Source organism: Verruconis gallopava (genome assembly GCF_000836295.1).
Source record: "Verruconis gallopava strain CBS 43764 unplaced genomic scaffold supercont1.5, whole genome shotgun sequence".
NCBI lineage: Eukaryota > Fungi > Ascomycota > Dothideomycetes > Venturiales > Sympoventuriaceae > Verruconis > Verruconis gallopava.
In genome coordinates this window covers 199,823-225,839 of record NW_015622141.1, presented here as the reverse complement: position 1 = coordinate 225,839, position 26,017 = coordinate 199,823, and the positions used below count along the sequence as shown (strand labels likewise).

Below are 26,017 nucleotides of genomic sequence, written 5' to 3'. Positions count from 1 at the left end.
AAGCGCCCCACACGTGGTGGACAGGACAATCGTGCAGAACCAACAATTTCGTCCGTGAGCGAGCGATGAGCTTAGACAAAGAAGCGTCTCATTGAGCCTCGCGTGGTGCGTTGGCATCGCTGTCTACGCAGGAATCGTACCGAATCAATCTCGGAGCACGCTGGGCGTCATGTACGCGGTCGCCAAAACATGTGACGCAGCCCGTTGCGGCGGGCTTGAGGCTCGCGGGGCACATGAGACGGCGGCTCTCAGCTGCCCCTCGTCTGCCTAACTTGCCAACTAGTCCCTTACATACGCATCACAGGCTTGACACTGGAGCTCACTGGACGTTACGTGCTTGCCTGCTTGCTTACCTGAATACACACTACCACCGCCGTGCACATCTGCGTACACACATACTACTTATATATACATCTATCAACATACACGGCCGCGTCATTCTACTCGTCTGTTGCGCGTCGTCATCGTACACACGTATCGCGAGCTGCACAACTCCAACCACGTCGTGACTATGACTTCAACCTGCTGTTCCTCCATATTCCTAGTCCAATAGCCACTTTCCCCTACAATAGCATGGCTTCGCTCCAGACTCTCCGTGTCGTGAACGGCGTGTCTATAGGCCCGTTTAGTATGCTCTCCCGCCTCCCACCTTCTGTTGCGGTTCTCTGACTTTGACCGATCCATAGCTATTGGAGCCTCTATCCACCACGTCCTCGGCCGCGTCAAGACTGACCCAGCTGCCTGGCCCAAGATCCACGTCAAATACTCAACCTCTGAGCCGCTGCTTCACCCTATCGTTGTCGAGCTGCCCGCCAACGGTCTGCGCCTGAACTTCGATCCAGCCGAGCAGCGGCTACGTTTCATCGAGGTTCTAGACTTCAGTAAGGTCCGACTCCAGCATGGCGAGCATACGATCAACAGGTTGCCTGCCGGTAATGATGAGATTCGCGCCTTACCCACTGCCACCGCACAGGCCGGTCCCGACTTCAAACATGTGTACAAGGAGTTTGGGCCCTCGAACCCGGGCGAGTACGTAGGCGACGACGGCAAGGCAGGCACGTATTGTATCTCCTTTAAGGAGGGCATCGCATTTCTGTTCCCCATCACGGCGCCAGAGGGCTTCTCGAAGCTGGACTTTGTGCGCCAGGTCGCCGTGCTTGACTCGAGCGCGTGCGGTCCCGCTACGGCCATGGTCGTCTTCCGCGGTCGGTCTTGGCCGCTCGCCCGCCGCGACATCTACACGGCCGACCTGAGCGACCTGCCGCTGGCACCGGGTGCAACGGGTGGTAGGAGGGAGGGCATGCCCGCCGAGACAGAGCTGGCGCGCGTGCGGGACCGCGGCCGTGTTGAGCTGCTTCGGCGAGACGTTCCCCCATTCATGATTCGGCTCGGCGAGACAACCCAGCAGGACCTGCTGACCGAACTTGGTCCTCCAGACTCAATGTTCAAGCAGGACCGAAGCAAGGCCGTCGGCGGCCGTAAGCGCAGGACCAGCAGCATGAGCTCGCGCCGGTCCGGCCTACAGCTAGATGGACACGACAGAACCGGTGGTTCCGGTCGCGCCCTGAGCGAGACGGACAGCTCCGATGCGTGGAGCGATGAGGACGAGGACGAGGACGAGACGGTCGTCAACGAGGCGGAAGAAGACGCAGACGTCGGCACGTGGTGGAACTACTACAGTCACGGCATCGACGTCCTCATCGCACAGGCTCACCAAGTGCCCGCGCGCTCGCCCACGGCGCCGCAGGACGACGAGAACGATGTGGAAGAGCCTTACCGCAACGTGGCCATTGCACGGAACCACCTTACCGTAACCAAGATATGCATCCACGGCAACATCCCCGGCTCGTGGCAGTTCAACCGGCACCGTCGGCTGCGCTGGACGTTGGAGTCGTGGCCGCTGCCGGAGCACGCGCAGGCGACGTTCGCGCCGGTTCCGGACGGGCCGCGCCCGCTCACGTCAGAGACCAAGTTCCGCGACATCCAGTCGCACCTGCGCGCCGTCTTCGCCGACACCTACGCCTCGCCGCTCGAGGAGGCAGAGCAGCAGCAGCCTCAGGCCTTCAACCGCGACTGGGGCGAGAACGCTTGCTTGGGCAACAGCGTCGAGCTGCTCGGCGGCTTCGAGGACGGCGGGTCCCGCAAGCGCGGCGCTTCCGCGTACGGCGCCGAGTCCGAGTACGTCCGCTTGGGCGAGGTGCTCGTCTACGGCTTTCCCGGCCTGGCCTTTGAAGTGCTAAAGAACGGCTGCGTCGCTTGGTTGCAGGTCTGGTAGGATAAGGATGCGGGACACGGGCTTTGGCGCGTTGGTCACGGGCAGACTGTTTGAATCGATGCATTCGCGTGGCGGCCTTGCTCTTATTTTGTTTGATTTTTTTTTAATTTTTTTTTTCACTTTAGGGACGGCGTCCGTGGATACGTGGGGACGATTTAAGTTTTTATCTTTTTTTTTTTTATTTCTATGAAGGTGGGGAGAGAGGGTTCCTTACTGCCCATTTTCTTATCCTCACGATATGCTGCACGCGGATGACGTTCAATTTTTTTTTCTTCTTGTGCGAGACTTTCACATTCGACGTCTTGACTTTGCGATGACTCACTAGAGAGCACTTGCCGACCTTCGTTGGGCTTAGATGGGAGTACACCGAGACGACCTGCACATACAGCATGCATTACTCGAGACCTATCATACCGTTCACACTTTTCTTTTGGATGTCTCGTCTTGACCTGTTCAAACCCCTGTATCACACTGCTGTTTCCATGTACGTGGTAACAGCGTAGCGTGCGTAAGATTACACATTCGTTGACTGGCACTAGGCCGTCAGGAAGAAGAAGAAGAAGAAGTCTATATACAAATGATTTGTGAGCCCTCTAAGCTCTTTTGATCTCTCCCCCTCTCTCTTCCTTTTTCTACATCTTTCTATTTCTTCTCGTTGCACAGACGCGCGTGTGCGCGTCTGGCACCTCTTCGCCGACGTCTCAGCCGCTCGCTTCCCAGAACGCAGCGATGGCGTACACGTCGTCGGCGTTGAGCAGTGCCACGCCCTCGTCCAACAGCGTCCTCCAGACGGCGTTGCGCGTCCCAATCGGCCAGCCCGGCGTGTCCCAGTACCGGGCGCCGATGCCTTTGCTCTTGGCGTAGCCGATCTGGCTGCGCAGCGTGGCCAGCTGCGTGTCGTTGAGCTTCTGCTTGACGACCGTGCCGACCTGGGCGCTGAACTGGGCCGAGGCGATGGGCGTGATGAGCGGCGTGATGGCCGCGTTGGCGGTCTCGTTCAGCGTCGCCAGCTGCGCGTCGAAGAAGATGTATCGCGGCTTGTCGGCGCTGGCCGGGTCCGTGGGCACAAAGTACGACTGCGGCGTGTTGCCCGTCCCGATCGCCGTGATGGGCCCGCTCTTGACCGTCTTGCCGTTCGTCGTCGTCAGGTAGCCCGCCTGGTAGAGCGGCTCCAGCGCCGACAGCACGGCCGGCAGCGTGGACGGTCCGTCGGTCTTGAGGTCGATCCAGAGATACACGGTCTGGCCGCTGCTGGTGTCGAAGACGCCGTTCTTTGTCGTCGAGCCATCCACGAACCGGGTGGTCGGGTTCTGGCGCTTGAGCGTGTCCATGATGGGATCCAGGTACAGCGATTGCAGAGTGCGGGCTGTCGTCAGTGCACTGATTTCGTGGCCGACCTTTTTGACGAACGATCAGCAGGTCTGCTCAGCCTTGAGTCACATGGGTTGGGGAGAGGCTGATGCGGCGTCCGCGACGCTGACGAGACAGGCGATGACTGGGACGCAGCAAACACCCTTTGCAAACGAGCAAACGAATCACGTACGTAGAGAGTTCCGTTGATAAGCCAAACGTCGGCCTCGACCGACACGGCGCCATTGGCAATGGCAGTATAGAACGGCACGTCCCTCCAGTAGTCGTTGTGCGAATGAAACGCTTTCTGCGGGTTCCCAGATCAGCACGTAGTCAAAAGCCGCGTGCAATAAGAAAGGGTTCACACCGGGACGATGCCTCTGGTCAGATCGGTGGGATATGTATAGAGGTTGCTGCCGTCCGTGTTCGCGAGGATGTTCTGCATGGTCGACGAGACGTCATAAGGCGTGGGCTGCACCGGCGCGGCCAAGGCACGCGACGCCAGCAGCAAAGCCGGAAGCGAAAGGACGGGATACATGGCCGCTGAACGTGAGGACAAGCGAAACCCCTCCGGTGCCAAGGACGAATGGGGAGGAAAATAGGAGAACGCAAAGAGAACAAGACAGCCTGAATTCGAAGGATAAGCCAGCACCACTTCTTTTTTTATACGTACAGACAACGCTGGGGAACCCAACGAGGCTAAGGTACCAATTGAGAGCAGCAGAGGTGGCAGCCGCACGTGCCGGACGGTTTGGCACAGAATCGCAGGCGGTGCCATGTGCGTCGGACGAATCGGAGGCCGGCAATCCTCGCAGCATCCAACGGTCGTAAGGCCGTTGGCATCCACTCGTTCAGCCACGGGCCCTCCCCGTGACAAGCACCGTGTGTCTTTGGACGGAAGATACGTGGGGACACGAGAAGATGATGTGCGAAGATCCATGGGTCTATCTCACTCTCCTATTTCCCGATTGATGCCATGGTCCGAAGACGATCCAGGTAGAGAGAAGGCAGCGGTCATCTTCATCCAGAACCGGGTGTCGTGATCGCTTAATGTTCAAATCGCCCGAACATGGCCAGGTCCACCACCTACTGCGTGGGTGGCAGCAGCAGAGCTCCTTGTCTCTTGATCGCTGTGCGTCCTTCAGCGCGGTCTACTCGACCAGCTGGTTCCAAGGCTGTACCGTGACCCGACGGAAATGTAGAGTTCACAGTCACAGCCGCAACAAGAGCATTACAATCATTCAGTAGATTCGGCGATTGATCCTCTAGTGATATAAGACCATCAAGTACCATGTACGTTGTGGAGACGATGACGAAAGAGCACTGCGAGGGATAAGTCACAGAGATGACGGAAATTTGCTAGTTTGGTAGAGAGATGACAAAAAGAACGCCAGCTTGTCAAAAGACTGAACTCATTGAAGCCCCAGGATTCGATTAGACATGCTCAGATCAAATTCACCTACTTAGTTGAGGGACGGGTTGAAGGCGGTGCAAGGAGCAATGTACTGTTCTCCGGCAGTCGCCTAGCATACGAGAAGGAAAAAATTCTCGACGTGCCAGACCATTAGCAAAACAAAGGTGAAATGATCGCGATGAAAAAAATATTACCACGTAATACCATAAGATGGAAAAAGAAAAAAAAACTCTTCGCTCCCAGAATCGAACTAGGGACCTTCTGATTGAAATGTTTCCGTTACAGTCAGACGTGATAAACTGGAACTGAAGGTTAGCCTTCAGCTGACTGAATTGATTGGTTGCGGTGGACGAACCCAACTACACCAAGCGAAGCTCGGATGTCTACGACTTAAGTCGTAGGCCCGGTGAGTTAAAAAAATCTTCGCTCCCAGAATCGAACTAGGGACCTTCTGATTGAAATGTTTCCGTTACAGTCAGACGTGATGAACTGGAACTGAAGGTTAGCCTTCAGCTGACTGATTGGATAGGTTGAGAGGAACTAACCCAACTACACCAAGCGAAGCTCGGATGTCTGCGACTAGGTCGCAGGCCCGGTGAGTTGAAATGCAGTTTGCGCAATTTACAATATATAATTCAAAAATGACTCACCGTAACATGAAATTTGCGCTTCGAGCCAAATTAAAGCACCTGCCTGGAGCACGAAATGTCTCTTCGTCGACTTGGGCTCAACTCCCCACTCACACCAGAAAAAAAAAAAAAAAAAAAAAAGTAGTAGAAGGCTCAACGAAAGGAGCACTTAAAACAAACAGGGTTCTGCGCACTTTCACATCGTCACTCGTCGAGACCTTTTCCACGCCGACGACGTCTACCTGCAGCGAAAATGAGCCGAGTCCGCGCGTCGCCCCTTCCTCCCCCCCGTGCCGGTCGAGCAGCTCACAAGGGCGTGCCGCAGTCGAGAGAAACAGGGTCAGACACAATCACGCGCGGACAGCGCGTCGATGATGGGTTTCTGCCTTAACGCTACGGGATCTACTAGAAAGGCGGATGTTTGGGGCGAACGTGCAAAACTTGGAAGTCGTACGTTGCGTTGTTGGGGCGGTCGGAGGAGGCATGTAGGATAGAGCACATTCGCACACGAACCTCCATTCCAGACAGAGAACATCAAAGCATAGCTGCCAACACGCCTTTTGTCAAAGAGACACTAGCGTTGGGGAGCGGTATTCTAAATAATCAATTTTTATGGTTTTTTTTTTTAAAAAAAAAGGCTCTATAAGTTCCTGCTCTTTTGTGCTGAAAGAGTTTGTGTTTTTGTTTTTTTAGGTTTTCTTTTTTAAAAAGTGTCTATTTTTCTACACCAGGTCCGCAACTGCACCAATATATCCAGTGTCTCCTCTGAGGTCTGCCCTCGCAAATGAAGCCGTCAGCAACGACGCGTAACTCCAGGTGAGATCGAGAGCTCCGGTGCTGAAGCCGTCGTCTCGATTATACTCCTCCGACAAGCGCTTGTCCGCTGGCGTGTGGAACTTGATGCGCCGAACGAACGCATCGGCCCAGCCTTCGATGGCCGCAATGGCGGTTCCAAACGCCTGGCTGTTGCTGGAGTATGTTTGACCAGCTGCAAGCCCCGCTGCGGGTGCAAAGTATTGCCAGAAGGGCAGGGACGTGTTGCTGACAGTGAGCGTGCCATTTTCTTGAAGCTCAGCACTGGCGCGGTACAGCAGCTCCGCCAACGCCGCGGTAGCCAGGAACCATGGGTTGCCTCCGTTCGGCGCAGTACCGGTCCCAGTGTAGACATCCTCGGGGTAGCGACTGTGACGCATCAGTACGAGAATCAAGGCTGAGTGAGAAAGACAACATACCCCACGGGAATCCCTAGCGTTCCACCAGAGGCATCCGTCGTCACATTAGCGATCGGATACACCGCCAAAAAGCTTGTGGCAAGCTGATACGCGGAGGCAAGCACTTGGTCGTTCGCATAGCTGTATATGCCATCATAATTGTAGCCGTGCAGAATTCCAAGGACCACAGCAACGTCCTTGTAGGACGACTTGTTCCGAAGCACGGGTCCGATCTCGTACACAATCAGCTGCCGGGCCGGGTCCCAGAACGACGGCAAGGTGGCGGCAACGTCGCGAGCAGCGGCAGACAACGTGTTGGCCGTCTCCGTATCGCTCAGGTTCGCAGCAAACTTCGCCCCCATGTCCAGCGCGCGATGATAAACCATGCGGTTGAAGAAGTGGTTCGGGGATTCCTCTTCTTCCCAGAGATCGAACGAGTCGGCGGACCAGTTCGACGCTACGTACAGCAGATCCTTCAGCACGGGGGCCTGGTTAGAGAAGTTGCTTGAATCCCAGATCTTCTGCTTGACGGTCCCCATGTCGCCACCAGCAGCGAGATAGGCGGAGGCGAACTCCATCAGCGTGGTGGCGGACTCGGCGGGGCCGTCGTTCTGGGGACGTCCCCACGGTCCCGTGAAGACGGAGTTGTTCAGCTCGAACTTCGGCTCGCCGAGGCCCGTCTGCAAGTCCGGGTCGTTCTGCTCGTCGGCTCGGGCCTGCGCATACTGGAAGAGAATCTGCTCGTAGCCTGACCTTGCGTTTGCATCCGACGCTGCCGAATACAGCTTGACTACGACGTCCATGGTCAATGCAGCGTCACGGACCCCTGGGATGGCCGGTCAGAAAGCGTGTGGAGCAGACAACGGCTATCGTTCACATACAGTTGTAATGGTAGTTGGGATTTTCCGTCGACGTGGACGCAACCACGGTCCCATTCGCACCGCCCACAGGGTTGATGTTGGCCATCATTCTGGTCTTGCATGTAGCGATTTGCGAGCCAGCGGACACGGCTAGCCATTGCGTGATGTCCTCAGTGAGACCAGAAGGCTGAGCATACGGCGAAGGTACAGGCGCATCCTGAGCATGTGACAAGGCCGTCCACAGGCTCAGGTAGACGCTCACGGTGTGCAAAGCGCGGCAGCAAAACATGACGAGGCAGGTCCAGGCATAGTAGACCTTGGTGGGCAGCACAGCACTGTATATCACTTCATCACGCAGCAGCCCAGATTGGGCAGTCAGCAGCTGGAAGAGCATCACAGGCGTGGAAGAGAGTGTCCGAGCCGAGCGGCACCCTTGGCACGCACGCTTTTCGTTGGTAAGTGCTCGGAGATGAAGGAGGGGCGGTAGCGCGAGGAAATCATCGTCACCAATATAGGCAGCTGCCAATGCTACAGAAGACAGCCAATGCCCGGTTTGCGCGTTGAGATTGTAGGACGGAGCCCGGCGCCCAATCAGGTGATGGGAACATATCACAGCTGCTTCATTAGGTGATTACGTCGTTCCAAGGCGCCAAGGCACTTTCACGTGCGAATCATCCTTCACGCATCGAAGCGTGGGCGAGCTTGCATGAAGCGCAGATGCACGAATGCCAGCCTTAAAAACGTGGTCCGTCTGAACTTCACGTGGGGAGGCGAAATAACATAAGTAGGATTAATGGCTAAGTGACGGGGTGAAGACTCGGATGGGACGGATCGCGATGTTGTGACGCCGAGTGCATTACATAGCTTCAGACTATTGCCTAGAACTCGAAAGTACTACAGCGAGACCACACATTGTAGGATGCAAATCCGATGGCGTGGTTGATGTGCCTTCGTCCTCCATCGTTCATTTAAAAGATGCGGAACTTCGCCGAGCTGCGCATGGGTATCCACGATCGAATTACATAACAACGCAGTAGCAGGACTCGCCAATGCCGCACTGTTGGATGAAAGGGTCAGTCTTTGACAGGAAAAAGGCTCAACGCGCATGAAACATTTCACAGGGGTGGGTGGGAACAGAGGCTGAGCGGGAAAGACGTACGCATTCGCAGCTCTCACCGCAGGGGTGATCGACTGGCTTTGGCTTGACGATGGAAACGGAGGAGGTAGTGCTGCCAGGCATGGTGCTGTGACGGAGGTTAGCGCGACACAACTCCGTGACGTTGTCGTCAAGCAGCAGCAACGTACGTTCTTCTTATCTTGCGACGAAAGACGTGCGTCGAGCGACGAGTGCAGTGAAGGTGTGCGAGATGGATGGTGTGAAGAGGAGAAGGTGGATTGTTCGACAGTGAGCAGAGCAACGAGAGCTGAGGTGCAGGGCTGGCAGCGCTTTTATACAGAGGCAGGAACAATCTCTCTCAGTCGCGCCCCACGTCAAAGATGATCCGTTTGCTGCAGGAGACAAGCTTTTGCCTGCAATTGCTTAGCTGAAGGACGAGTAGTAGCACAGCATGACGGGCCCCCAAGCTGCAAGTGCACAGCCGCAGGCCAGGTTTGTATTGCATCCCGAGCGTCACGCGCTGGCCATCAAAAACGAGGGGCTGAGATCGAGTCCCAGCCGGCGCGACTCGATACGTCCGTGGCGCAAGCTACGCCTTCCCCCGTCGTGGTTGGAAACAATGGAAGGCAAAGGAAATCGATCCCATGCGCCTCGTATGCTTTGATCCAGTCGCACACCGCCAAACCTCACCAACCCCTTCCCACGCGTCAGGGACACTCACTCACTCGCACGCACGCAGCACAAAGCACAGAATCGTCAGGACAGCAATCGAAACCCGGCGAAATTCATCGTCTTGGCGGTTTCAGAGAACGCGTGCGATGACGTATCCTGCACCCGTAAAGGGCCACACGTTCACGAGAGGCGCGGCGACACCTTTTGCCTTTGGTAGGGCCATGCAAGAGTGGGAACGGCTGGGGCCAGCTGCTTGTACGAGGCGATGAGTGCTTGATACTACATCGCAACGAGCGTCATAGCGCAGCGTGCACTGCCAGACGATCTTCTACCCTTCACGAACTATCACCCCCTTTGGAAGCAAAGCGTCGCACCCGCACAGTCATTGCTTGGCCGTCTGAGCGGCAAGCTCAGCAAGGGCTCGATCGTCGCGCTGCTCGCCCAAAGAGCGATCAAAGAGTCGGGAAATCCGGTTTTGGAGCCATGACGCCGGCATCGCTCGTCAGCCAAGCGTAGGGTCGCATCTTCGTTGTTGCTTCGAAGGTGCACGAGTTAGTTAATGGGTACGGCTTCGAGTTCAGCAGTGGATTATTTCCGCTGTGCAGAAGCAAAACGCTGGATCGGTTCTTGAGATGACGTTCCTTGACCGAGTGAGATCTAAGAACCAAGCATTTTGATGCTCGTTGCCGAGACCTCTTGGTACCTTGGCTATCCACGTGAGATGCCAAGGCGCGGTTCCGCTTGCAAGTTCTTTAACGTTAATGCAGAGAGTAGTGCTGCCAAACGTGATATCTCGCCCTCTCAGCGGAGCTTCACCGAAAGTCCAGGAGTCATCGAAACCCTCCATGGCCGCACGCGCTGCCGTACTTACACAGCCTATGTTACGTGTTCCCTGAGGCTCTGCTCATTCAATCCGAACGTCAATGCGCGGAGCAGTTTCGCTGCGTCTGTTCCAGTCGTCTAAATCACGCAACGGTTCAAAAGCACGCCTCTCTCGTTTTCGTCGTATGTACAGAGGAGCATCGTGTGCAATGTCCTGCAACAAATGATATTGCTTGTTTCACCAAGGCCACATCGTATGTTCAAAACCATTTGAACAGGACACAGGCTTGAAATACAATCCTGCCCACTGAGAGTCCTAAAGCCCATGTGCTCTCAATTCTATTCCCTCTTTTTACCCCATTGAAAGCCTGTGCCCGCCATCCAGGTCCTTTGAGACAGTGCAGTTCAATGCTTGAAACAAGCATTGGACAGGTGTAACGCCAAGCCTCACCCAGAAGCTTCAGACATAATGAATTCAAAACGTCTTGCACGCCCGTATTCTGTCGTATGACGGAGCGCTCGCGGCAGAGGCCGGATGCATTTGCTGATGGCTAGATAGAGAGGGCGAATAGAGCATACCTTCCCGGCCAGGAAGGTTCTACGCATCGTAGTTGTCGGAAATTGCGCTCACAATAAAACAGGGTCGTACACTTGGCAGAGCACATCTCCTACAATCGAGTGATGAACTGTTGATCCAAAGCCATGGCTGGCAAAATGTGATGCTGAACAGGAGAAATGGCCCTGTCGCCTTCAATTTGTTTCATATGCTTTTTCTTTTCTCACTCTCGCCATCTGGTCAGCTCAGTACGGCTCCTTGCGGGTAAGCAAAGCGTCTGAACTCGGGAAGTCAGTACTAAGGACGTTGAACAGTCTAACCGGATTCGACCAACTGTCGCGACGAATTTTTTTTTTTTTTAGAAAAGAAAATTGGATTGGAACTATCTTATCTGATTCGTGGCGGTTGCCTGTATTCCGAACTAGCTAACCGCGTCGCGTGTGTATCGGGCACCTATCCTCGTACAGCATCCGTTAGAGCCGCAAGAACCTTCGTCCCTGTAAGAATTAGCTTAGAAATCAGGAAAAAAAACCCATTTTTGGCAGCTGGAGAGGCGGCGAGTAACTCTAAGCTGTTCGTCTAGAATTGTTCTTTTGGCCTTATTCTACTTTGAGAACCTCCGCAGGTCCAAGACCGTAGCCTCGACGAGACCCTCACCGAGGTATACGAGGCTGCGTTACAGCCGCTGGACATCTTAACATGCTAATCAACTTCTTCGGGGAAGAGCATGCGTAGTTCAGCTTCCCATGGTGTACTTGTGGGGATTCGGCGCAGGGCGAAGATAGAGAGCACCAAAAAAAAGAACGCCTAAGTTGCTCGCGCTGATCTCGCTACGGTTTGCTTGCTCAAGACATGGTATTGATTCAGAAAGACTCTGTTGGATGCTCCACTTAGGATGAAATTAGCTTGTGCAAACCAGAGGAAGTGTGCAACGAGGAGGACAAAACAATCCAATTCAACCAATAAAATTCTACCAACTGTGATCGACGTCATCAGAAACGGCTCGCAGAGACTTAACAGCATTGGTAGCGTGACAAGCACGGTGTTTTCGATACTGAAAATCTTTTACGCGGGTCGCATATCATCAATCCTTACGAAATCTTGCTTTGCCAGCAAGGGCCGTTGAGAACTGCATAGGCCAAAACGTAAAAATTCATAAACATCCATTCTTTATGATATTGTCTGATCAAAACAAGTTTTCAAAGGAAAAATGTGTTCAGCAACAGTAGCTAGCAATCGCCGGGAACCTTTTGGCATCCGCACGGAGTCGCAACGTGAATGGTCTCGTCGGCGATTTGTGGGAACAATTCGGATGCCGCCAGCGAAATCGTAGAACGTTAACTGCCACCATTTCCGAAGATCGACATTCTCACAAAACCCCGCCAAAAAAGGTGTACAACAGACGTGGCTAAGGTTTCCCAGTGACTGAGGGTTTTACATGATCGACACTCCGGTATTCGCTTTGCAAGTGAATAGCTGCGGGGTATCTGTCAAGGCGAGGTAGACGAGTTGCAAATCTGCCGTGACTTGACCAAAACGCCTATATGGGATAGTCGCAAGCCTCATGGGGTGATTGTTAGTGCAGCCGATCAAGTCATCTGAAAACGCCGTCAGAGTATGGGGCAATCTTATAACGGCTGTTGGTCTGACTTTGAGTCCATTTCTCGCAGTGGACATTAAGTTCTCTTGTTCATTTTCACCTCGTCTACAGTATCTGTAGCTAGCCGCATCCAGTGACAATGTCAGGCCATGAAAAGAAATATATCATTCCTCGTCCGCGGAACTGGTACAATTTTTGCGTGGCTCTCTTCGTTGCGTTCGGCAGTCTCTCCTATGGCTACGCATCTTCTATCTCAGCCGCCGTCATAGGTACCCCAGCATGGTGCATTTCTGAAAATCACAGAGATCTAAGCCGTTGCTGATACTGATAGGTATGGCTACATGGGCTTAGAACAAGGCTCATCGTACACAACGTCCATTATCGGTGTCATCAACTGTATATACTCCATTGGAGGAATGCTAGGATGCGTGTACAATATGTGGAGCGCTGAGTTCTTTGGCCGAAAGCGCTCTATCCAGATGGCGTGTGTGATGGCAATTATTGGAGCTGGCCTCATGACCGGCTCAGTCAATGTAGCCATGTTTTGTGTTGCCCGTGTGATCATGGGATTTGCCATCGGCATTCTCGTCACGCTCGTCCCGCTTTATCAATCCGAGGTGTCTCCTGCAGAGTCTCGCGGTCTGATGGTGGGCTTACATGGGGTTCTGATCGGCTTCTCGTACAGTCTGACGGGATTTGTCAGCTACGGATGCTCATTCTCCTCGAATGGCGCTTTCCAATGGCGCTTTCCACTCGCGGTTCAAGCTCTGTGGCCTCTGGTCTTGTTCGTTGGCATGTTCTTCCTTCCCTATTCACCCAGGTGGCTACTCGCGCAAGGCCGTTCGGCCGAAGCCTGGGAGACCACGAAGAGGCTGCACGCGAACAAGAATGACCCGAATGACGACTATGCGCGGCACGAATTTAGGCAGATGACGGAGCAAATCAAATGGGAGAGGGAGCACCATGCTGTTGGAGCTTTGGCGCAGGCCAAGCTAGCGTTTTCAAGAAAAAGTTTTCAGAAGAGACTCGCCCTAGGCTTCCTAGTTCAGGCAGGGAATCAATTTTGTGGGCCGCTTGGTTGGTATCAAGCCTGATGTTCCTTTGGATGGGCGACTGACATTCGTCCACGCAGTGATAAACAACTACCAGACGACGTTCTACAATGGCCTAGGAATTACTGGTCGACTCCCCCTGCTTCTCGTAGGATGCTTCAACTTCGTTACGGTTCCTGGTAATCTGACCAACGGCCTTCTCGTCGACTACATCGGCCGCAGGAAGTTCATCCTCACCGGTTGCATAAGCCTGTGTATCGTGCTCTGCGTTGAAACCGCGCTGACGGCTCGATTCGCCGACACAAATTCAGACAATAAGGTCGGTCTCGGCTTTGGAGTGGCTTTCATCTTCCTCTTTCCCGTCTTCTACAGTCTGTGCCTCGATGCTACCATGTATCTATATCCCTCGGAGATCTTCCCAATGATCATCCGGTCTTTCGGCATAAGTTTCTCTATCTCGGGTCAGTGGATTGCTTCCACAATCCTTCTTGGAGCGGCTCCTACGGCATTTGAGAAATGCGGGTACAAGTTTTGGTTTTTGTTCATTTTCAGCTGCGTGGTGTATGGAGTTCTAGTGTATTTCTTCCTCCCAGAAGTGAGTGTATTTACATCCCTGTGCCTCTGCCTGGGATGTTAGTGTGCTAACCATGCTTCAGACTAAAGGCAAAACTCTCGAGGAGATATCCTTGGTCTTTGGTGATCCCGTTGGAATGACCGACCTGGGACCGCCTCTGGACAATAAAAGTCGGGATGAGGAGATCGTGAAGACTGGTCCAGAGAAGATAGAGGCAAAGCATGAGTAAAATCTTCTTCGAAAAAGTCATGGAAAAGAAGACATAAAGAGTCTATCGGATCCTACAGCTCTACCACATGTGGAGTCACGGACATAAAGAAACGCGGCAAGGACAGTTAAACAACGTAAGACATAGATTAGCAAAAAAGGGAAGTCAGAGATGTAGGAGATTTGGCGCGTAATAAATCAATTAAAATTCCTCTGTTGATTGTTTTGGGTGAAAAGATCCACATCTAGGAGCGAATGTAGGTTTTTGGGGGAGCCAATTCAGTCGCCAATCTGCAAGTCCGTGCCAGCGAGGTGTCGTGACTTCATTTCAGACCCTGGCTGCCGCCTTGAACACATCAACTCCAGTGGTACACACAACTCCCCTACGTCTTCGTTGGGAAGGAAAACGTTTGCGGATGAAGGTATTTTCCCTCATGACAGACTTTCTCATGTTCCTGTAAAGCTGACGAGGGCCTAACAGAGATGAATGATGAGTCCAGTTCATCCTCTGCCGCGCTGCCCGCAGTTCCTCCGCCGAGCGCGAATGAAGAGACCTCACCAACGAGCGAACACATTATCGCAGACGACAATGCGCCTTCATTCTATTTCTCCAGAAATCCTAGGTTGAGCGATCTGCTTGCGGTTTTGGACAGGCTGATATGGATGGAGGTTACGGTCATGTACTTATTGGAGTGTGTCCGATGGGCCATAAACTTGATGTGCTTCCTGTGAACGACAGCTAACTTGCCACGGTTGTAGTAACTCGTTCATACGATTTGCGATGCGAAGCATGGTGCAAATTGTCTACTTAATGCCGAGGCCGAAGGGATTCCCAGAACAAAATGCGCCTCAGCCTTATGTCGGCGCCATAATCGGTATAAACATCCTCTGCATCATGTTCCACCTCATCAACAGCGCACCCGAAGCTGGCGAGGCAACTCGAGGCTACCTACATGGAAGCCTGATGCTTGACTTCGTCGGCCAGCATGGCCCTACCTCTAAGTTGCGCCTCTTGCTTCTTGACGTCTTCATTTTGCTGCTGCAACTGGTCGCCCTGGCTACGTTCACCGAAAAGAAAGAGCTCGACACAAAGAAATCGTTTCACACAAGTGTCGAAGCGAACAATCAAGATCATGATTCCGAAGAAAGAGGTGAAATTCGGGGAACGTCTACAGAAGAATTGGAGTCCGTGGAGCTGCAAGAGATCGGAGAAAACAGCAGCAGGACTGTCACGCGAGACTCTGAAGCTAGACCACGACAGAAAAGCAGATTCGCCGTATCGGATAACATTGCGACAGGACAAGCCCTGATCGGGGAATTCTACTTGTTGGACAATGTCAGGCAGGTCTATCGTACCTACGAGGAGCGGCGATCGGGGCGCAGCGTAAGTGCTGTGGACCGGAACACAAGGCTTCTCGCCATGCGTGGGATACCCGTCCGCCTCGCACGCGAAATGACAGCTCCTAGAAATTCGACGTGATGTTGCAAGCATTTGCACTTGAGTGGGAACGGCTCCGATTAGTGGGATTGTTTCTGCCTGTCCTCGCGGGAAGAACGAATTCAGACTGATCTCAAAGTTCTGAGATCAAAAAAAAAATCGTCGTCAGCCTAGCCAGCGATGTATCCTTGTGGGAGCGGGCATTGATGCGTGGGTAGAGAAGACGTCAAGAAAGGCTGGCCGCGCGGCTAATGCCACCCTCCTGGATCGCTCGTCACCAAGGCCGTGCACCTCCGCCACTGAGATGTGTAACATTTGAAGCTGCATTAAGCAAGGGAGCTGGATGATCACTACTAGAGCAGCGCATCAAGGTCCTGTACCATCATTGTGAGCGATTGCCGGTCAATTCTGCTGATTGTCCAACCACGGCATGACAGGGTCTCGAACACGCCTCGTGAGTGACACAGGCGATGGAGACATCCCCGTGTTTTCGTGTATTCATCGACCCTCGTGTGTGGAGTCTACTCTCTGTCACGTTGACTTGAGCTACCCCGATATAGAGACAGGTCACATTTTGCTGAGCGGGTTACCAAGTTCCAAGTTGGTGGGACCAACCTCGAGTGTTGCCAGGCGGATGCATATCCGCGACTGCAGTCTTCAAGCCAACAAAACGGTTTTTTTATGGTGATAGTCCACGCTTTCACAGCATGTGCAATTTTGCGCTCTTTGTGCAACATGTCGTTTTGAATCTTGCCTAGTCCAAAAGGTTGCGATGGTGAATATTACGGATCCGGCCCCCGCAGCGTTGTGATCAAGCGCAGTGTCTTGCTTTTGACTTGTTCGGAGAAGAAATTGAGCCTCGACACTTTCCAGCCAACAAACGCAGTCGAATAAACCGTGTTTCATGCAGTGGCTTTGGACGGGCTCAGCGTACCGTCACTGAAAACCGTAATTGGCGGGAATGCTCGACATCAAAATCAGGGCGATTTGCTTGATTAGATTCACACTGGCACCAAGCAAAGAACAGCTTAGCTTTCTGCACGCTGAGATGCTTTTGGCTGCATGGAGGATTGCGCCGGCATATGCGTGCACCACACATGATACGCTGTCCGGAATCTCTCTCATTAGGAAGGTGGGCTGACATCAAGTAGCACCGCCTGGGGGGGTTTTTCATCCTCAGGATTGTGAACTGCGTAACCATGCCTGCATGCTTGTGTCTCTCAGAGAAAAAGCCCCATTGGACGTATGCGGGGCGTTGGTTCGCATCTGTACGTTCTGCAGAACACCACGAAGTCGCCTTTTGTTGCTTTTAACGCTAAATTCACGGACCATCAAGAATGTACTATGATATCTGCATCTCTGTACTGGAGAAAAACCGGCGCCCTTGGAGTAGGCTCGCGTGACCGTCGCTCGCGCCTGGACAGGCAGATTCAACACTAGCCCGAAGAACGTTGTCCTATACGAACGCACATTGGATTTTGGCGACCACGTCCCCTTTACGCACGTTAATGAAATTGCCCTGAGGTACGTACCTCGTCTCGGAAACTCCTCTCCGCGGTTACCCGCAGAAAAAATCCTCCGTTCGTATCGCAGTCCGTGGGTAGGCATCCTCGATGTGCAGTACGAGGCATATAGCCCGCCTATTGAAACGCGCCGCGTATGCAAAGGAGGCGGTCGGTCCTCCTGAGGGCAAGGACGCGCAACGCTGTGTGTTAATTAGAGTTTGTGACGTGCTGTTCCTTTGGCTCCAGCCTCGAGCGCCGGGCCAGACCAGATCCTCCGGTTTTAGAACGCGGGAGTCACCGAGTCGGTCCGTCGACACCTCGAGGGATGGCGGAGACTTCCCAACCGCGATGATCATGCACGGCATGTTTCCGGCTCCTTGGTAACCCAAAATCGTGTTTGCCCGCCCTTCGTCCCTCCCCCCCCTTATCCCGGACGGGCGACCCAGAAACCTTGGAACGAAACGCGAACAAAGTACTCCGTAATGGCCCACCATTTCCCCCCTCCCTCCTCCTTGGCTGCGATTCGCGTCGGATAGACCGGGCCGCAGGTCCACACCTCAGGAGCGCAGAAAAAGGGTAAAAGGGAAAAAAATAAAAATTTTTTTGGCCGTCCCCGAATTCTGATTCGCGCCGTTCGTCGGTCAATGAGAACCTCGAAAAAAGAAATGAGCAGTGCAACGACGAATTTTGATTGGCGCAAACTGACGAAGAATTTCGGGCGTGGATGGATGGGGGCCCCTCCCTGGCGGTGACTGCGGCTAGGACGGAGCGATGGAATTTGGGGGGGTTTTATTTTTCTTTCCTCTGCGTTCCTGGAACGCGGCAGATGGGAGTGGCGCGTTCCCCCCCTCTCCCTCACCCCTAAGTATGTGAGGTGCTGACATTTTTGGCGTGGTCGAGGATTGTTGATGACTCGGCATGACATGTGAGCAGCACGCAGGATCGAGGACGGATCCTGATCCAAATGCTCATCATCTGCGGTGAGAGCTGTCTGGGACGTGATTGGAGAGACCTTGTGTACGAATACTCGGTGATTCCGACACTCAAGAATACCAGGCCGAGCCAATGGAGGGAGGATCGAAAAAAAAAGGAGATTTGTTGCTCATTATTCTTGTTGTACGATGGCCGCGAGACCATTTATCTATAGAGGACTAGTAAAACAGACTTTGAGATCTTTATGTTACGGTAGATGATGCTTTGCAACTTTCTTCGCAATGGGTATATAGAGGAGTACAAAGAACAGGTGTATGATGCAAGTGCATGCTAGAACAAGCAGAATGCTCCAGAGAAAAAAAAAAGCCTTCCACTGATGCAAAGTACCTCCAAAAAAAACAGGGTATCAACGGCCGTGAGCGAAGTTCGAGCGTGAGAAACAAATAAGAACGAATGTTATCCTTCTGTCTTCTTTGCAAGCTTTCGCCGATAATGAAGAAAGAAAAAAAAAGAGAAGATACGGACATAGCAAAGAGAATGAGAAAACTGATCCTGTCGATTTTTACTGGCCTTGTTCGGAGGGTCGCGAGGGCGGCCAACCGCGTTCGTAAGCCTGCTCTTGTCGCTGAAGCTCGCTCGTAGCGGGCAACCTGGAGAGAACAGGTGGATGAGGGGTCTGCCCGTGCCCGCCTTGTGCGTACTGCGCATTCGCGTTTTGCTGGGGAGGCGTGAGCTGCGCATGGCTGGGTGGATACGGGGTGTATGTGGAGGGTGGATAATGGTGCTGCGGAGGTCCTCCTGCAGCGGTCGGAAGTGAATAAGCCTCTGTACGCCGTCGTGTGGCTGGACGCTCATCTTCGTAGACTTCCGCATCCATCGTGGACAGAGGCGAATCCATCGTCTGATTCAACGCTGGTCGGGGCATGTGAGCCGCACGCTTGTGCCTTGGTGAAGGCGGTCGGTTTTTCAGGTGGCTCTCGTACTGCGGCACGTATTTGAGGATGATGTCCGCAAGGTAATCTCGCTCGGCCTTGTAGTATCTGGTGTCCTCCTGTGCGTACGCAAGCTCCATCTCGAGATTGGAAATCTTGGTTGCGGCTTCGCGCTCTTTCTCCTTGCGTCGCGCCCGGAAACGTGCAGACGCGCCCGCGTTGCGTTTTCGCTTTTCGTCAGCCATGCGCGAAGCCGCTTGCACTTCGACGGGAAGCTGCATATGTCCTTTGCTGGTGTCGACAGTCAGTATTTGATATGTCTGACCACTTGAAACGACAGCCCCGTGAAATCCTTGCTCATTATCCAGTGCGCCTGGTGGAACGGCACTGACGGCTGCGAGACCCGGACTTGGAGTCAGCCGCATAGAGCTGGGAGGTGTTGGCCCTGGTGGTGCACCAGGAACAGGAAGTATTGCGGGAGACGTCTGCCCGCTCATGCCGCTCTGGCTGTAGGAGTCTGCGTAAGATGGGCTTGGGCTGGGTCGTGCTGAGCCGACGACACTGACGCTTGCGCGACGTGGTGGCTGAATCAAGGGTGGCGTAGGTGCCACGGGAACAACGAAGGGCGACTGCTGCGGAACTTGGGATGTTTGTGAATGTACTGGTGGTAGGGAGATGCTTGTCGCACGCTCAGGCGTAGCCATCCTCGAGACATCCGACAGAAACGGCCGTTCTGTAGCGTCAATGGTCCCGGTAAGCCTGCCATAACTTGTCGCTCGTTGGAGTCTAGGTGAGATCGGAGTCAGAATACGTCGTACCATCCTTGGGCCGCTTGAAGTAGGCGATGTCTCTCCAAGGGACGACCCAGCCGATGCTGCGGCCGCAGTGGGCGCAGTGAATATGGTTCGCGTGTTATCCTCGAACTCGGCGGCACCCCTCCTGCGGGAGCGACGTTCTTCGTCCTCCCCATGGCTGGGGTTGAGGATTGAATGGACACCGGAGAGACGTAGCCCACGGCGCTCGGTGCCTTGTTCCGTGTTCTCTGCGTGGTTTTGAGTTGGTGGTGACTGCGTCGGGGACGGCCGCTTCTGGCCGTCCATCGTTTTCGCTGAGAACGATCCAGCTATCGAAGGAAGAGCATGTTCTGGCGACGGATATGGAGATTTGGAAGCGTGCTGTTGCTGGTCTTTATCATAGAGCGGTCGAGAAGCAGGGCCATTGCTCGTCATCTGCTGTTCCTCCGCTATGCCGTCGCCTCCGTTCGAGCTGAGGGACCATTGGGCGGACTTTGCGGAGACCGCAAGTGGTGATTCTCCTGCAAGCTGTAGGGTTCCTGGAGGTTTCGTGCGGATTGCGTCTGAAATCGACGTGACGTTACGAAAAGCGCCCTGATCGTAGGGGCCGTTGGGATAAGGAAGTTGAACAGTTGCCACTGTGAGAATCATGAGGTGGAACGCCTTTGACGTTCCCTGATCAATAGATTAGAGCGGCAAAAAGCTTTGACTGTGTGGGATGGGTCCGGTTGCCTAATGGCTTGATCTGGTCACGGTCTTTGGAGCGAAAGTTGATGAAGGGGGAAGAAACTAGCGGTTTGGAGAATGATGGGGGGGGGGGAAATTATGCAGGGCATAGAAGCTCCTATGAATAGTAGTGAGATGCCAGCGCGCACAGCGGCCGAGAGGGCATGATGGAGGGAGATGTACAAGGCTGATTATTTGGGATGCACCGCTGCAACTGCGGCAAACTTTGACGCAACGTGACTGAGGAGACAGACCGCCACAGATATATGTTCTGGGTCGTGCGGGACGTCGAATTACAATTCGCTGCCATCTCACCAACCAGAGACTGGGCTGTGTTTCCTTTTGCTCAATAATCCTTGTCATGCAGGCAAGCAGGAGATTTCAAGGTGCAGCGTGCGGTTCAAGCTTGCTCCCCGTTTAGACGCCATGACCCGACCATGACTCTTCCCGAGAGCTGAAGAGCTTAGCTCCACACCCCCGGCCTAACGCGGAAGTCGGACAGAAAAGCCATGATTTCCAATGAGAAATTCACGATGATAGGGCTCCCTGGCCCATGTACATGATGCGACTGGGTGTGTGTGAAGACCACTCTTTCGCAGACGTAGCATAGCTGCCAGGACTCGGCGCTCTGCTGCTGTTGTTCTTCCACTACTGCGGAAATATTTCACTCGCTTCCTTGCTCTTCTTGGTGCTGTACCAACCCCGTGGCACCGTGCCAAAACGGTTAGTGAGTAGATCTGTCTAGGCGTGGTGTCGTTAGCGTGGAAGTCCGACATTTTGGGGGTTGCCCGCCTGGGCCGCGACGTTCGCAAGCCTCCCACTTTGACTTTGATCATGTTGATCTGCCCCACAAAGGTCTAGACGGAGAGATAACCCCCGTTACGTCAAAGGAGTATAGCACCAAAAAAATTAAAAAAAAAAAAAAATTTGGTGAGGCCACCAGGAGTTATATGAGTGGGCTTTATTGTGGCTATGGACACACGCTGAAAACGTAGCTCAATCTGCACGCCCTCGTTCTCGAAGACCAGGATATCTACTAGGCCGTAAGTGAACGATCGGCGGGAAGGGCTAACATCTGCGCGCAAGTCCGTAGAAATGATTGCTCGCAGGAGGGACGGATCATCAAGATTCGCCTGCTGCAACGAAATCCGAGAGGCGGCGGTGTGAGGCGATGCGTCATCGTCGTCGTCATTGTGGGAATCTGCACTCTCAGTCCACGACTTCGCGGATCGTCGACGATCCCAGAATGACTTACGATGCGCTGAGCTTCGATACAATGCCCGTGAGCACAATATTCTGAAGTGTGCAAGCCCACCACGCTACCGCAAAGAAGAAAGATTGGGCTCGAGGAAAAAGAAACTTGAGGTGGGCGTCTGAACTTGGCAACTTCACCCTTCATTATTGCTGTCCTACCCGTGATCCATTCCAGATGGGGAATTTTTCTCGACGTGGAACCAATGAACGACGGGTTCGTGCTCCTCTAGCGATCACATCACTCGTGTCCAAACCGCGTCCGGCCTTAGCAGCTCCACTGCCAGACGTCTGGGACGTGCCGGATGGTTGACGCCGGGTAGTGCCCGTCTCAGCAGTCGGATAGCCTGATGGGCGTCGTGATTCGCCTGCGAAGCCAGCGGGTCGCAGTAGCCGCCTCGCTCCATCGAAAAGCAGGCGCTCGTGTACCAATGGTTCGGCGCGGTCTGTACTCTCGGACACGGCACACTGGGGGTTGACGACGCCCGCATGCTGAACGGGCTGCGGATCCGGCAGGATTCGAGCTACCCTGCGTACCGTGCCGCACGCTGCAGCGGAGGCGTTGAGGCGTGCAGGCTGCGGTGCAGAGAGCGCAAGTCACGTGCGGCGCCGGGGCCAATCAGACTCGGTGCCAGGCCCTTGGGACGGAAGATGCTACCGAAGCCACTAGCGGACAAAGCGCGAGAAATTCGATCACTCCAACTGACAAGGCTTGGTCGACGGCGAACAGTCCCAGCGCCCCTGGCTCGTACTGGCTCCGATGCCTGCTGTGGAGCGAAGCCTTGTGCCATGGATCTGAGATGGAGCCTGCTGGACAGGAAAATGTCAGCTGCAGATGCTTTTGCTGCTTGCGTTGACCTCCAGATCATGCAGCGGTGGTGTCTCTCTGCCACCAGCGTCCAGACACATCACCACAATCACACGCACCCACACATGTTTCCCCCCCCACGGATCGTGCTGAGCGCCAGGGTGAAAACGAGGTCACGTTGCGATATTAAACTTTTATGACATGCGCATCGACCCGCGAGCAGGCTAGGCCATTTCTGTGTGGCCGTCAAAAAGGCTTGTCTTATCACCTTTTTTTGCTTTTCCATCCTCGTCAAGCGCGGCAGCCCGTCAACTGAGTCCGGGTGACCTCTCCTGGGAGTCCATGCACTACGTTACGTGGTGCCGTACATGCCCCTCATGTGCGTCGATGCATGATGCATATAGTATGGCTCGCATGCTGCCTGCAGGTTCTGCAGAGACCAGACTTTCGCCGAAGCACGCCGCGTACAGTAAGCCCCAAGTGTAATATCACTAACAAAGTTTTTTTCCTCCTAGTTTCATCGATCAAGATTGCAATGTTTGGCGCCTTGTAGCTCGATTGGATAAAATCATCCGAGGCGTTGTGATTGGCAATTGTAGCACGATCATCGTCTCGAGGCGAAGAAGAACGACTATTCCAGTGTGATCAGTGGTTGGCTCGGGTTGGTTCCGAACAAGAAAGCAGCGTTGTAGATGAGATGATCTCTAACGGATTCCGCCGTTTCTTACGGTGAATACTGAAAGCGGCCTCGCCTGGTTTTCTGGCTCTGAGGCCCTGTCAATTTTCACCCAGGACGGTGAAGCTATGCACCTTTCACTCTAGTGGCTCGGCTGAGTTGGAGGTACAAGTCACCGCACATACGTGCCTAGTCAGACGACCCCAGGTGTGTCGGCTGATGAACCGATGTGATTTCGATGAAATAATCTGATTCTGCATTCTAAACGCTGCAAATCTGCATTCTTATTTCCTGTCGAATCCCGGACACGTGGATACGAACGGTCCAATTTCCCTTACCGCCCATGGCTGCGGGTTATGATGACAGTTACCGAGCTTGTGGTAGCGATGCACTTGCGCCATAAACCTTGCCTCTCGTTAGAGTAGTTCTTCGTTAGTGGTTCAACGTGTCAAGCCTTTTTGACTCGCGAAACCAGACCAAAGTGCTATCCAAAATGTTGGTTGCGGTGTGTCTGCACCGTCAACACAAACACCTTTGTTCGTTCTTGCTCGCCTCGAGGTCCGTGGGAAAGTACTTTTGCTGTACAACCGGCCTGTATTGAGGACTTTTGGGCTCGACAAAATTTGATTAAACAGATCTTGACTGGCTGATTTCTCCAAGCGTTATCGACGTTGACGCGACTCATGCGCTTTTGCAGCAAACTTGGATAGCTGCTGGCGTTTGTCATCTACGTAGTCCTTGACAAAAGCGTGATGATCCCTGGTACATCAATGGCTTCGGGAACTCATCGGAATTTTCATCTTCAGCATCTCTCGCACACAAATATTCCCTAACAAAACCCGAGGCATGTCGAGCACCGAGTTGTGAGGTTGAACCAGGGCCAGGACCTAAAACGGCGGCGAAATACGGAGGATCTCCCCCATAGCCATGGATAATGTGCCAGATACAGCCGACCTCACCTAGCACATGACCCTTTCGGAACCTCATTCTCGTCTTTGGCAAAGAAGATTGATCGCAGGCTTTAAGTCAAGTTCCGGTTCAACATCGTCCTCGAATTCGACGACAGTCTCTTGACTAGGGGGGTTGACCAAGATGAGTTGATCTAAGCGGACAGGGTGATGTGCTTGGATCCGTGACACCTTCAAGCATCCAAGGCGTGGACAAGTCAAAATCAAAACTGGAAAAGCTTGTCTGCATGTCATCGATAGCCTTGTCGGATCTATTCACCATGTCTTGCAGTTCCATCATCCGTGGGGTTATTGACTTGAGGACTCATCGCCAATCAGAAGTACTACATGCCGTGTGCGCGGTACTGTCACACCCACGATGTCACTTTTCTGTCTTTCTTTTTTTTTTCTTCTCATCCCACTGCGCCCGCTGACGTGTCTTGTTCTCTTGGTTACGGTCTGTCCTGCGATTCATTCCGAAACTGAGCCTTGTAAATGAAGAAGAAACGATCATCATCTCCGATTAATCTCACTCGAGCTGCTGACAAATTTCTCAGAGGTCCCTAGCACTGTGTTACAATGGCGGCCCCCTTGAGGCTCAATCACGCATAGTTTATGCGTGATAACGCCCGTGAAATCTCATATCTTGGAGTATTCGTGGTTATTGCGGGCCTTCTCTTGAGACTCTGGTGGAGCACCCAAGACAGCTATTATTATCAACGCGTACTACAGGTAGACATACTAGACATGGATCAAGGGTTATCGGTGTACTTGACTGTCAAGGTAACTTGGACAGGTCGGATGGAGGCTGTCCCGCAGAGTATTTGCTTTTTTGCGTTTTTTTTTCGTGGGGGGGGGGGAAGGGGGAATATTTGCTCCAACCATTGATGCCCAGTAGTAGTCACGTCATTCAAAGTCGAATATCTCGATTTCTTTTTCGTATCTCACGCAAGAACCTTCACCGCAACAAGAGCTTGACGAATAGGTACGTACCTCCGCCCATAGGGCAGTGCTCTAAAGTGGTCCAAACGCAAACACCCTGCCGCTTCGGAAACATGGTCTAGATTGGCTTGTACTACATCATCTCGCAGATGTTGTGGATCCTCCGATGAAGACGGCGAGCTCCCATGTTCATGTGTGCAGGTCGGAAATACAATGTCACTTACGCAGGCAATTTTGCTGGTGAATACGTGGACAAAATGGTCTACCATGGGCTCACGCTCGACTCACGCCGCAAAATTTGGTACCAATACTTCGTCAAGCCAACGTGCAGCGTGTGATCATTCTCCGGCTCCGATAGATCCTGGACTCCGGGATCTGGTGACTTGCAGACGGTTACACGGTTACTCCCCCGACAGATCTGCATTGTGGAACGTCCTCACAACCCTCTAAAGCACGTGCGACACGTTGTATACATGCATCTGTACCTGGTCGAGCAGGGATCCTACAATGCCTTGTCAGAACTTGTGCTTCTGGCCATGCGGAGTGTAGACGAGGATTAAACTTTGCGCAAAGAGCAACCTTGTTTTTTGTACAGGCAAAATCGCTTGCGAAAAAAAAAGGTCACGCTTCATGCGAGCTCGCACGCGCGATGACGGCCGTCCCCACGCAAACTAGCAAGACGATGTTACCCGGTCGCCGAGAGAAATGCTCTTGGTTGTCGTCCTG

General features: G+C 53.4%; 6 protein-coding genes across 6 annotated transcripts; 3 read left to right on the top strand and 3 right to left on the bottom strand.

The window, feature by feature from the left end:
- Positions 1–294: 294 nt before the first annotated feature.
- PV09_01974 (uncharacterized protein) lies at positions 295–2,862 on the top strand. The gene is made up of 2 exons (XM_016354943.1): positions 295–628; positions 687–2,862. The coding sequence occupies exons 1-2, from the start codon at positions 574–576 to the stop codon at positions 2,273–2,275; spliced, it is 1,644 nt and encodes a 547-aa protein (XP_016216959.1). The 5' UTR covers positions 295–573; the 3' UTR covers positions 2,276–2,862.
- PV09_01973 (uncharacterized protein) lies at positions 2,538–4,423 on the bottom strand. The gene is made up of 3 exons (XM_016354942.1): positions 3,993–4,423; positions 3,819–3,932; positions 2,538–3,672 (listed from the first exon to the last, which is right to left on the bottom strand). Exons 1-3 carry the CDS (start codon positions 4,401–4,403, stop codon positions 2,977–2,979), a joined length of 1,221 nt encoding a protein of 406 aa, XP_016216958.1. The 5' UTR covers positions 4,404–4,423; the 3' UTR covers positions 2,538–2,976.
- A 1,892-nt stretch (positions 4,424–6,315) lies between these two features.
- On the bottom strand, positions 6,316–8,192 carry PV09_01972 (uncharacterized protein). Its single transcript, XM_016354941.1, has 3 exons — positions 7,761–8,192; positions 6,901–7,705; positions 6,316–6,850 (listed from the first exon to the last, which is right to left on the bottom strand). Exons 1-3 carry the CDS (start codon positions 8,131–8,133, stop codon positions 6,391–6,393), a joined length of 1,638 nt encoding a protein of 545 aa, XP_016216957.1. The 5' UTR covers positions 8,134–8,192; the 3' UTR covers positions 6,316–6,390.
- A 4,453-nt stretch (positions 8,193–12,645) lies between these two features.
- PV09_01971 (uncharacterized protein) lies at positions 12,646–14,551 on the top strand (the record flags this gene model as incomplete). Its single annotated transcript, XM_016354940.1, has 4 exons — positions 12,646–12,788; positions 12,838–13,583; positions 13,639–14,153; positions 14,215–14,551. The coding sequence occupies 4 exons, from the start codon at positions 12,646–12,648 to the stop codon at positions 14,359–14,361; spliced, it is 1,551 nt and encodes a 516-aa protein (XP_016216956.1). The 3' UTR covers positions 14,362–14,551.
- Positions 14,552–14,696: 145 nt separating this feature from the next.
- On the top strand, positions 14,697–16,940 carry PV09_01970 (uncharacterized protein). The gene is made up of 3 exons (XM_016354939.1): positions 14,697–14,761; positions 14,821–15,031; positions 15,099–16,940. The coding sequence occupies exons 2-3, from the start codon at positions 14,823–14,825 to the stop codon at positions 15,817–15,819; spliced, it is 930 nt and encodes a 309-aa protein (XP_016216955.1). The 5' UTR covers positions 14,697–14,761; positions 14,821–14,822; the 3' UTR covers positions 15,820–16,940.
- Positions 16,941–18,383: 1,443 nt separating this feature from the next.
- PV09_01969 (uncharacterized protein) lies at positions 18,384–20,886 on the bottom strand. The gene has a single exon (XM_016354938.1). It carries the CDS (start codon positions 20,590–20,592, stop codon positions 18,778–18,780), a length of 1,815 nt encoding a protein of 604 aa, XP_016216954.1. The 5' UTR covers positions 20,593–20,886; the 3' UTR covers positions 18,384–18,777.
- Positions 20,887–26,017: the final 5,131 nt, after the last annotated feature.